The following is a 12,359-nucleotide window of genomic DNA, read 5'->3' as shown; positions in this document are numbered from 1 at the left end:
GGACGGGTCTGCCTGAATCATCAGAACTGGATGTATCCATGGATCTTATGCTCCTTAATCGCTTTGGTGACGCTTGGAATCCTGCAGATGAACTTCTGGTGGCGGGAGAGGATCCAGGGGAAATATCACCTCTTCCATTTGGATGCCATCGTCTTGTAAATACTCAGAATGCAATGATTAGCAGGGTAACAAAGAGACAGGAAGCACGGAAAATTGTAGAAATTACCAGAGCTGTCAAAGAGTAATAATCGCTGGCCATATCTATATACGTTATATTCTACAAGTAATATTTTTGTCATAATTAACTGGATTAAGTTCATTATTAAGGCTCCTTTAGTTATATTTTGTACCAGAATTACTTTTAGAGATTCTCAGTTTAAAGCTTTTCAATCATGATGCTAGAGGCTCCGCCTCCTCCGTTACAGATACTGGCCACGCCCTTCTGTCCTGGAGCCAGAGCAAAGACGAGGTGGTTGACAATACGTGTTCCGCTGGCGCCCAGAGGATGGCCCAAGGATACAGCTCCTCCGTGAATATTTACCTGAAAAATAATTTAAATTTCATGATATTTGAAAAAATACTTTTTTTAGTGCATACTTATTTTTCTTAATTATGACTGATAAAATATCTACCTAAAATCTTAGAATCACCTGAAAGGTGAAAGTTGAAATTACCACTTAAACTTAAACAAATAAATATGTTTGACACTTAAGTAAAGGACGACCTTGAAACACTTCTTAAGGTATTATTATTTAAGATTTTTTTGCACTTTAAACTTCAAAGCTTATGGTTTTTACAAATTAGGTAAAAGTGAGTTTTTACCCTTCCCTTAAAAAAGTTGGAAGTCTTTGATAGTTAACTAGAGTTTCATTCAAAAAATCTGATTCTGTTACACATAATTCGGCAAGTTTTAAGATAAAATATCAAAATCCAAATTTGAGGAAAACAGCTCAAGTTTTCATTCCTGATTAAAAAGCAGATTACCTTAGCAGGATCTAGTTGATGTAACTTCATATTAGCCAGGACTACCACGCTGAAGGCCTCGTTAATCTCCCACAAATCAACATCACTTGCCTGTTGCACAAAAACAAAATATTTTCAAGTATGGCTTCAAAACTGATTGATATCTGGTGGATAAGAACCGGAACTTAAAATCATGTATATCATCGTACCGTGTTACAGACAATTTTCCACAAAATTAAAATAAAAATCATAAAATTAATAGGTACCAGTTTTGTTAATCAGGCCCTTGGGAAAACTGTCTATAATACGATGCGATAAATAGCTAACGTTGAATAGAATAGCATTTAAGGACTATGTATTTAAAGGGCCTAGAAAACTAGCTTAAAACCGTCCCAAGACTTAAATATGAAAATGAAATAGCATTAAACCATCACAGGACCTAAATGTAATCTACAATCTTGAACCCAATCGGATCAGTGGTTATTGAAATCATGTACAGGGGTGTATATTCTGCAAATTTGACCCGGCTGAGGGGGGGGGGGGGTATAAAAAATATAAACATGTGGTTGGAGGGGAAAAAAATGTAAAAATTAAGAGGACTGAAAGCATTATTTTTCTATTTTTCTCCCCTCTGGTGAAAAAAAAATAAAAAATATGTGGAAGGGGCATAATATTAATAAAATAAAGAGTTCTGAAAATATTTTTCCATTTTATCCCCTTCCTTGCTGGAAAAAACTAGGAGGGAAAAAAAAACAAATTTGCAGCAGGGAAAAAAAAATGAATCTTGTGCAGAATACCTATACAACACCCCTCATAATGTAATAAAAAATAAAAAAAAAAACTTACATTCATTCCAACTTGTTTGAGTAGCTTTTCAGTGGAAAATCTGGGAGCAATTGGGAAGTCAATAGGGTCGGTAGCTCCGTCAGCATAACCTAAAAACAAGATTAGAATTCATGAAAACTAATGCCTTTTTTTGCATTGAAAAAAGCTGAAAGGCTACGGACATACGAATGTCAGAATGCGAACGTCCGTAGTCATAAATAAATTAGAAACTGAAAAAAACATCTATCCCTATTATAGCCAAGTTAGAATTTATTGCCAACTTACATAGACGGAAGTTCAAGTATCATTGTGCAAGTGCATACAAATGACAGAGATGCGGACGCCATAGTGTCCTAGATTTATTAGGCTCGGTTAGACGAATTTAAAAATGAAAGAACCATTTTTCTAGCACTACTGTATCCAAAGTTATATTTTTTGGCAAACTTACATAGATGGACTGGACATACGAATGATAGGATGCGGACGCCATAGTGTTCTTGATTGATTTGGATCATTCAAGTGTGTTACAATTTACTTATGTTACATTCAGGTACATAACGATGCCAAGCTGTCAAATAAGATCTATGCCAAGCAGTCAGGAGATAGAGGTCCTGCTGATCATGTTGAAGAAGTACACGGGAAAGGAGACCTTCTTCATTGTTAAATAAGCGATGCCAAGCTGTTATTTATTCATGTTAAAAGATGCCAAAAATATATTTATGTTGATCTTATTTGATACTTTTATTTATTTGTTGTTTTCATTACAGAATAAGCTTATGTGTTTTTGGGCTTAAATTATACCTATAACAAGTATTGTTTAGTTTCAGAATAGATATGTAAATGTTTGTTCTTGTCTAAATAGAGACACCTGCCATTTATAACTGCGCTACTACCTAAGGTCTATTTTTACAAAGTGCCCTTTTTTATCTCATATACTTCTTTTAGAACTAACTAATTTTTATTCCATCATTTTATTCCCTACCTACAATTCTTGCCAAGGGGGTGGCTCCGTATTTCTTGACAGCATCCTCAGTCATTAGAATAGTGGCTGCGGCTCCATCAGACAAGGTGCTGGCATTTCCTAAAGTAAACAAGATCAGTTTTTGTCAAAAATAATGCCTTTTGAAATAAAACAAGGATGACAACATACATAAGCAAAGCAGTGAAGCACAATAAAATTATGATTGGGAGATTTTGAGATTTGTTAAAATCAACAATAGAAATATATTGGAGAAAATAATCACAAAACCTTTCCCACTTTCATTATATTTTATGATATTTTGTGACAGGTTTGACAGACAGACGGACAAGTTAATTACATACTGGATACTCATTGGTATAGTTAATCTTCACAAAAAATTCAGCTCTTTATCTTGAAATGAACAAATGAAAAGAAAGCATTTTAATTTGAGCTGTAAAACATAGTTCACATAAAACAAATGCCTGCAATTATGGTTCAACTATCTCTCTGGAACACAGTTGCCAACTTAGGATACTTCAAATACCTTCAGTTATTGTTCCAATTCTCTCCTGGAGCACAGTTGCAACTTAGGAAACTTAAAATGCCTGCAGTTATGGTTCCACTTTCTCTCTGGAACACAGTTACCAACTAAAAAAACTGATAATACCTGCAGTTATAGTTCCACTCTCACTCTGGAACACAGTTGCCAACTTAGGAAACTTGTCGAAATTAGCCTTTCTGAATTCGTCGTCCTCAGTGACGAAGGTTGAGGGCTTGCCGCGCTTTCCCTTAATTTCTACAGCAACTAATTCATCCTACAATATTTTATCTGTAAGTATGGATCCTACTACATATATTACTTCCAGCTTAATTTAATTATGTTCCCCCTTCCCCTATTTTTAAAATTGGGTGGAGTTTTTATACTAAATATTCACCCCTGCAGTGCTCTAACCCTGTAGATTGTAGGACTACCTAATTATAACCTAACCGAACCAAAGGTTAACAAAAACAAATAAAAACAGAGGGTTTCCTGGGTTTGACCTGGCAATTGAAGGGAAACCGCCCATACACTTAATTATATCTCAATGAATATTTTTGTTTACCTTAATAGCTCCTGATTCATAAGCTTTAGCGGCATTCTGATAGCTTCTAACTGCATAGGCGTCTTGTTCTTCACGGGTAATTCCAAGCTTTCTAGTAATAATATCAAAATCTTAGAATAGATAAAAATAGTAAATCAGTATTGTATAAGTCAATTAGGTACTATGAAACTTATTAAAAAGTCAAGTATTTAATGGAGAATAAAATCGGGATTAAGATATATATTTCAATATAGGTAACTCTAAAATATAATTTTAGGATTGGAAAGAAACTTCCGATATTTGCTTACTTGTATTATATTTGAAATAAAAGAACAAAGTATTTACTTTAGTTAAAAAAGTTTCCTTGGGGGATGTAGTTTTTATCCTGGATTAACGGAAGGGGGTTAATTACCAAAACGCTCAACAGTTTTATATAATTTAACCACGAATAAATGTCTTGAGTTGGTTTTAGGCTATTTTCCTGACATATAACCCCACCCCCTCTCTCCTACAGGCTAGGGGTGAAGCAACTGAAATATTATTAGAAAAAAACTTACTTAGCAGTATTTTCACCACAGTTACCCATGTGAAATTTATTATAAACATCAGTCAGGCCATCGCTAACTAAACCATCCTAACAAAATACAATCAAAATCAATTCACAAATAATAAGCTATAGTTCTAAAAACTGACAAGATTCTAGAGTCGAAAAGCACAAAAAGATCATTTTTGGACAAACGGACTAATTAAGATATAGAGCACATGTTCAGTTTTCATAAAAAGAGAAAGAATATCATGCGATGTATTAAGAAAATCACAAGAACATTAGAAAAAAGTATGTATGTGTTTCAAAGCATGACCAACAGAACGACGGAAAAAATCAATTATACACTTAATGCTAAATGGTACAGGAAATCTTCGCCATAAATATCTGATGTCTAAGTTCCTTAAATTGCAACCGAGAAAATCACATCTCCCTCATAGCGTTACGGACGGACAGACTAACTGACGGGATAGTGGCTACTGATAATTAAAAGCTATTCTTTCACTTATAAAAGTTTCTTAAGAAAACGGCTAGGTATTTAAAATCCACATAAAAAATAAAAACTTACTACCTTCCTAACTACTAACTTACCTTCCTAACTGCTAACTTACCTTCCTAACTACTAATTTTTAAAGGAATATTTCTTTTAAATCATAATTTTGGGTAATAAAATCTATCAGCTAATGACCTATCTCTGCTACTACCTTCATATTGACACCACCATAAGGAGTATCTCCTCTGGCCAGGTAGTATGGAACATTGGACATGGACTCGAACCCGCCAGCCACCATCACACTGTTCTGTCCCAGCTGCAGGGACTGAGAGGCCATCATTATGCTTTTCATGCCGCTAGCACAAACCTTAATTATTATTCTTAAGTAGTAAGCATTTTTGTCTGTAGCGAATGATCTTGCCAACCACTGAACCTGTATGACCCTTATTTACAGTGAAGCTTCGCATAGGTCCTGGAGTTGGTTTAGGCTGTTTATTTTTTCAAAAAGTCTATCTATGATTTAGGCTATTTTTCTGTTCTTTCATATTCTTTCGAAAAATGGGAGCAACTCGATGGTAGGGACGCAGCAATGCTTTACTTCATTTAGGTTAGGTTTGTTAGTATGTTCGTACGCATAAATCATTAATTTAGGCATGTCAAATAACATTTAATATAGGTATCTTGTTACTTTTAACATTTTTTAAATCTTAGCTAAAATATTACATTAGGTAACTATTGTAAACTGTACGTGTATGGAAAATAATTGGGCAAGGTACAGAGTTGGGAACACCAGCGAACAGTGAAGCTTGACGAGGGTACAACATACCTTATTAAAAAGTGTGCAAGGTACAGAGTTGGAAATACCAGCAAACAGTGAAGCTTGATGAGGGTACAGCCTACCTTATTAATAAGTGTGCAAGGTACAGAATTGGGAATACCAGCAAACAGTGAAGCTTGACGGTCAGGTGCTTGACCCATGTTAGCCTAAAAAATTCAGCACAATAAATAAATACGTACCTAATGAAAAAATATCTATTTATTTCATTGGATATGTTTGTTCGTTTAAAATATAAATGTAGGGTGAAATACCTCACTTTTTTTATATCTGAAGACAACCTGTCATAAATTTTTTTTCTATGCATTTGACCACTTATTCTACTTTAGAAAGCTCTTATAAACCCCAGAGAATAATTTGATGTACATTGCATCGCCAATGATGACACACAAAATTACCCTTCTCTAGATTTGAATTAGTGGTTAAAACGTTTGAACACTCGAATTAATAAACCAAACAATAAAAATTCAATAAAAGACCACCAAATTGTTAAAGCATCGAATAGTAAAGAGAATAAAACTTTGGATACTACTACTAGCAGGGTTGGCACAAAAAAACACAAAAAACCCGGGTTTTTTTAAAATGTACATTTTTTCGATAATGTAAACTCTATTTTGACTCATAAGGAGTACCATTTTGCAGATAAATAATAGAAATTATAAAAACATTTTATTTTAACTATTGTATAACTGCTTATTTTTATATATAAGTAACAGAAGTCTGTCTATATGTACCAAAATAACTCCCTAACCACTGAACTGATATGGTTCTCAATTACAATTAGCTTCTCACGGGTCCGTTTAAGATTTTTAACTGAAAAGCTACCCTGTACCGGAGAACCATACCAATTCAAAAATTAGCAAGATCCTATTGTACAGACAAACATCCTGTTACTTTATAAAAATGATTTAACCTTATATCTTAAAATTCCTAGGTAATAATCTTTAGAAAACAATAAAACCCAAAAAAACGGATTTTATTAATAAAACCCGGGTTTTTACCAACCCTGACTACTAGTGTAATAAACAGTCCATGGTCCCCTCTCTCTCTGTAGAGGAAAACACACAAAAAAATGAATATGAACCTGAAGGACAGCACCCATATAAACTTCGTCCACAGCCTCCTTAGGGCACTTGGCTCTCTCCAGGGCGGACTCGATGGCAATGGCACCCAGCTGTGGAGCGGTCAGTGAGGACAAGGAGCCACGGAAACCGCCCATGGGTGTTCTGGCAGCCCCAACAATAAACACCTCACTAAACAAGAAAAAGCATTGCAGTGACTTAATTTGGGACACCTGCCATACACGGCGAGGTAATAATGAGAAGCTCTCATGAGATAGCGGGACAAGTCATAATATGCTTTAACGTGGAGCTTGGGTTGTCCCTAGTAGTAGTGGCTATACAAAAGAGTCTCAATCTACTCCATGACTACTTAGGTCCTAACTTAAGAAACTATTGATAATCAATCAATCAAAAAAAAGCATTATGAATGCTTATAATGCCTAATATAAATGACCATACCACTAACTATCAGGGATCTTAAGGGATAAGATATTGAACGATAAATTGTTGTACAAATGTACAACCACAATAATGAAAATTAATGGTTATGAAGTTTAGGAACTGGTATTAAGAGTACCCATAGTTTTGGAGCCAAAAAACAAGAGATCATGTTAATTAAACTTAAGGTACCAGTATGATAATATGATAACCAAGCCATAGTTTGATCTGGCCCAATTTTAATATACCTTCTTTAAAATATGACTAGTTGCCTCACCCCTAGCCTCTAGGGAAGTTAAGGAAAATACCCGGAAACCGCACCTAGATATTTATAAAGCTTCCCTGAAAAGAATCTTTTTAAAGAGATCTTATTTAAGCTTCAGACATAAAAAATCCTTACTAACTTATTCATAAGATTATGATATCTTACTTTTTCCTATTATATGAGGTAGATGAAAAATTTCTGGATGCAATGAGCCTGACAGCTGGGCCACTGAAGGAAAGCTTCATTTTAGTCTGAAATTTTTAAACTCTTTGTTAATGAGTTTGAAATATTCCTGGTGCTATTCAGTAGCCTGGCTCATTATTAATGTGTGTACTGCTTCGAACTACAGGTACGGGGCGTAATTTTTTAATGGACATGGGATATATTGACCGGAGAAAATTTGTCGTTAATTTAGCTTACTAATTTTGACCCCATTTATTGGTCAGTTCGTTCATTCAGTAAGAACGCAGGGGGTAAATTTGGAGGATGGGGAGTATCCGTATTTTTGCCATCTGCGAGCATCAGTTTAAAAGAGTAAATGAAAATCTGGTGCAACATCAAAGTAATAATATGTCGACTATGATAATCTCAATATAAAACAAGTTTATTGTTTTTGCCTTTATTTCAAAATGAAATTTTATTCTTCAAGTTGGGACCTACAGCGAAGGGAGTTGGATAGATGAATAAGTAGGGCGCTCATTTGCATTTTTGGAGATAAACGACAGCTCTCAAACCAAGACAAATAAGTAGAACAAAATAGGACACCTGTCATGCTCAAGTAGGGGTTTAGTTAATAATGATAAGCTACGGATAGGTATACTGGTGGGGTAAGACATCTGAAGTTAGCTAAATAATATAACAGTGGTGTATATTCTGCACAAGATTTATTTTTTTCCCCGGCTACAAATTTTTTTATTTATTTTCCCTCCCTGGTTTCCCGAAAGTGGAAAAATATTTAAAGAACTCTGTATTTTATTTATTTTATCCCTCCTACCACACTTTTTTTAGTTTTTACACCAAGGAGGGGGGAGGGGGGGGGAACAGGGGTGTATATTCTACATGGGATCCCCTGCTCCCATTAAAAAATAAGTGGTTGGAGGGGAAAAAAAATGTAAAAACTGAAAACATTTTTTCCATTTCCCCCCCCCCCCTCCTTGGTGGAAAAAACTTTTAAAATGTGTGGTAGGAGGGATAAAATAAATAAAATATAGAGTTCTTAAAATATTTTTCCATTTATCCCCTACTTGGTGAGAAAAAACTAGGGGGGGGGGGGGAGAAAAATAAAAAAAATTGTAGCAGGGGACAAAAATAAATCTTGTGCAGAATATACACCCCTGGGGGGGAAATGGAAAAAATGTTTTCAGTTTTCTTAATTTTTACATTTTTTCCCCTCCAACCACTTATTTTTACCCTCCCCCCCCCCCCCCCCCCCGAGCTGGGTCAATTAAGAAAATATACACCCCTGTGATATAAAGAATAATCCATCTGCCACATGACAATTTTAAACTCGGCAACGCAGTTGGAAATTAAGAAATTTAATACCAAAAGATCATTAATCAGACTTTTCTTTTAATGGTGCTTATTGCCTAATACCTATTTATAAGAAAAATCAACATAATATTTTGTTTTCTAGGATGATTTTTCCTTCAATGGATAACAAAATATTTACAATAATTAAATCCTGTCACCCAAGGTAAAACATTTAGCAAACTTTCATTGAATGAAAAGAACATTTTAACTAACACCAAATATTTTTCGCATGAAAAAAGATTAATGAACTTTGTATTTTATTAGTTATAAAACTAGGTTAAAAAATACTGTTAATAATCAAGTCAGAGGTTTGACGAGATACCGAACCTAAAGACCATTCAATTCTTAACTAACCATATCTGACAAAAAGAAACTAAGAACATGTGGGAGGGGGTATAATATGAAAATATTTTTCCATTTTTCCCTTTCTTTGCTAGTAAAAACTTAAGAGGAAAAAAAAAATATGCAGCAGGGGAAATAAATGAATCTTGAACAGAATATACACCCCTCCCTTTTTATTAAGTTGACTTGCAGAAATGAAACATAGGTAATAACAGTAGAAACATTAATTCTAAGAATTTCAGGAAATAAGGAATTTGATAAAAGTAAAAAAATTTCAATATTGCTGAACCAATTGCAATTTTGAGGCCATTGAATGCGAAACAACCCCTATTTTTCAATCTTGAAAGCTTCCGGCAAAGCAGCTAACTCAATATTAAATATTAAAACAATTCGGTATTCAAATATTAAAAAGTTTTGAGACTTTATTTAGAGTAACATTAGTAGATTAGAATTAGTAATTTTAGGTCACTTAAACATTTTTAAATCTGAAATATACAGAATTTAATCAATCATGCATAAAATCAGTTTTGCTCAAGATTTATTATAGCAAATTATGACAGCAAGGCGGAATCACATCAGTGCAAAGATAAACATTTAGGAGTTGGAGTTGGGTCCCTTCTTCTTGCCGAATGATTCAACAACGTTCACGAATCTGAAAATGCAAGTTGTAAAAGGTAAAAGTAAAACATAACAGCAGGGGTGTATATTCTGCACAAGATTTATTTTTTTCCCCTGCTACAAAATTTTTTATTTTTTTCCCCCCCTAGATCTTTCTTAAAAAGTTGGGGGGAAAATAGAAAAATATTTAAAGAACTCTATATTTTATTTATTTTATCCCTCCTACCACACATTTTTTTAGTTTTTTTTAACCAAGGAGGGGGGCGAAATGGAAAAAATGTTTTCAGTTTTCTTAATTTTTACATTTTTTTTCCCTCCAACCACTTATTTTTTATTCCCCCCCCCCCCCCTGAGCAGGGGATCCCATGCAGAATATACACCCCTGCATAACAGTTAAAATGAATATAAAAAAGGTCAAAACTTGAATTTGATAAAATCTTTTTTTTTTGGGAAATGCCTCTTCCTCAAACACAAATAAACGAGCCGGGTGTAACAAACACAAATGAATATCAGAGATTGATGGTAGCTACACAAATAGGAGTGAGGGGTATATTCAGAATTAACATTTCAGGGGTATTAATATAAAAATTATGTAACACTAAATCAAGTATTTCCACTTTGAAGTCATCCTTCTATAACCTTGCTAAGAACGTTATCGGAATATCAACTACTATCTTCTTTAGAAAATCTGGGAAATGAAGATTTACCTTCTGTTGTACTGGATCCTCCTCTTGGCACGACCAGTCTTCCTTTTCTTCTTCTCAACAGCCTCGACCTTGGGTGTCTGACCTCTGACCTTACCGGCACGAGCAAGAGAACCGTGGACCTAAATAATAAAAATAAATTAATAGAATTGTCCTCTCAAATTGATAAAATTACGAAAATAACCTAGTTTAACATCAAAACTAAAATATTCAGGGAAATGACTATTTAACTTTAATTTAATGATTTTAAGAATAGCTTAGACAGAACCCGCTGTAATCCAGCGGATGTTAATGAGCTTCTATACCATAGTAGAAAAGCCATTAAATACATACCTTACCACCAAGAAGTGGAATGTTGACATCAACGGGCATACCATCCAGAAGGGAGACGCTCATACCATCCTGGAGCAGAGTTCCAGCACAGGTCAGGTTCAGCTGGTCAGCGGAGACACCCTCCAGCTGGGAAAGCTGAGCACGCAGAGTCTGAATTAAAGAGTAAAGTCATTAAGCTACTGTCATATAGTAGTTATACTTAGTTAATAATTAAACTCTTAGTCTATATTATTTTATTTTTGTATGAGATTAAACATAATAATGTAAACTCTAAATTGTCGATAGATAGCAGCAACTTAGAGTATTGTATGTACTATCTCCTAAGCTGGGGGGGTACCTTGCAGCACCAAATAAACATTATTATTATTATTAGTGATTATTACAGTATCAAAGAAGTAAGCATACAACTTAGGGTGACTTAAGTTGGTAATTCATTAATTATATAGTATTTACTTCAAGACATGATTTCGACAAATAAAGTGACAGAATTATTACGAAAATCCCTCTACACAGTAGTCCTAACAAAGGTTATGAAACCAGTTACTAGACATATATTTATTACTAAAATACCATAGTACAGAAATAGACTGTCTTTAGCGTGTAAAACATGATCCAGTTTTTTGACACAAATATCATGCTAGAATTACCTCATATTTAAGAAATAACCAATCGAACTATAATCAGATCTAAATAAACATACCTCAACATTTGCCTCGGGGGCGATCTCAATAACATGAGTGTTCTGTGATCTCACAATCAGCTGCATTCTGACTTCTGAAAACGGTAATAAAATCAAACTCAATAATACTTAAAATATATACACTAGCGGCTACGCCTCTAAAAGATTCTTACTATAGGGAGAATGGAGATACCCTTCCACAAAATAGTTGTTGTAATCCTTCCCTGGATCCATAGGAAGCTTCACTGTAAGGGAAAACCATATCGAATCAACGGTTAGGAAGATCCTTCGCTACATTCAAAAAGGTCACTACTTTATGAAATAAGGTGATTTTTAAACATAAAAAATGACACTAAGTGAAAAATATTGTTATTTTTCAAATTATATTCCCTGAAACATCACAAATTTTCATAAAATATTGAAGAAAATGAAGAAAATAAAATTATTATTACGCCATGCTTAATCCTAACATGTGAACAGACTGAAAATTCGATACAGCGGCATTTTGCGCATTTATTCGAATTATTCTCTAACATAAAAAGTCCCCTTATTTATATAAACAAAATAAATGGGGGAATATATTTTGTTAATGTTTTGTCCAAAAAGTCGTCGTTTTCTTATTAATTGGTCAACGCGGCAAATGCGCTTAAGGCTTATTGTAAATATTGAAAAAATTTAAATTAAAA

The 12,359-nt window shown here is 34.2% G+C and overlaps 2 protein-coding genes across 2 annotated transcripts; both read right to left on the bottom strand.

Moving 5' to 3' along the window:
- Positions 1 to 322: 322 nt before the first annotated feature.
- Acat1 (Acetyl-CoA acetyltransferase 1) lies at positions 323 to 8,280 on the bottom strand. Its single transcript, XM_080174693.1, has 11 exons — positions 7,633 to 8,280; positions 6,788 to 6,956; positions 5,769 to 5,852; positions 5,080 to 5,235; positions 4,389 to 4,465; positions 3,853 to 3,943; positions 3,417 to 3,564; positions 2,771 to 2,869; positions 1,810 to 1,898; positions 985 to 1,074; positions 323 to 541 (listed from the first exon to the last, which is right to left on the bottom strand). The coding sequence occupies exons 1-11, from the start codon at positions 7,710 to 7,712 to the stop codon at positions 377 to 379; spliced, it is 1,248 nt and encodes a 415-aa protein (XP_080030819.1). The 5' UTR covers positions 7,713 to 8,280; the 3' UTR covers positions 323 to 376.
- A 1,580-nt stretch (positions 8,281 to 9,860) lies between these two features.
- LOC145330103 (ubiquitin-like FUBI-ribosomal protein eS30 fusion protein) lies at positions 9,861 to 12,144 on the bottom strand. The gene is made up of 4 exons (XM_080174687.1): positions 11,695 to 12,144; positions 10,995 to 11,144; positions 10,665 to 10,783; positions 9,861 to 9,991 (listed from the first exon to the last, which is right to left on the bottom strand). Exons 1-4 carry the CDS (start codon positions 11,758 to 11,760, stop codon positions 9,934 to 9,936), a joined length of 393 nt encoding a protein of 130 aa, XP_080030813.1. The 5' UTR covers positions 11,761 to 12,144; the 3' UTR covers positions 9,861 to 9,933.
- Between the last annotated feature and the right edge of the window lie 215 nt (positions 12,145 to 12,359).

This window comes from Acartia tonsa, chromosome 10 (genome assembly GCF_053477335.1).
Source record: "Acartia tonsa isolate MP-2025a chromosome 10, ASM5347733v1, whole genome shotgun sequence".
Taxonomy (NCBI): domain Eukaryota; kingdom Metazoa; phylum Arthropoda; class Copepoda; order Calanoida; family Acartiidae; genus Acartia; species Acartia tonsa.
Note: the sequence above shows the minus strand (reverse complement) of the source record. Positions and strands in the feature narration are given on the sequence as shown.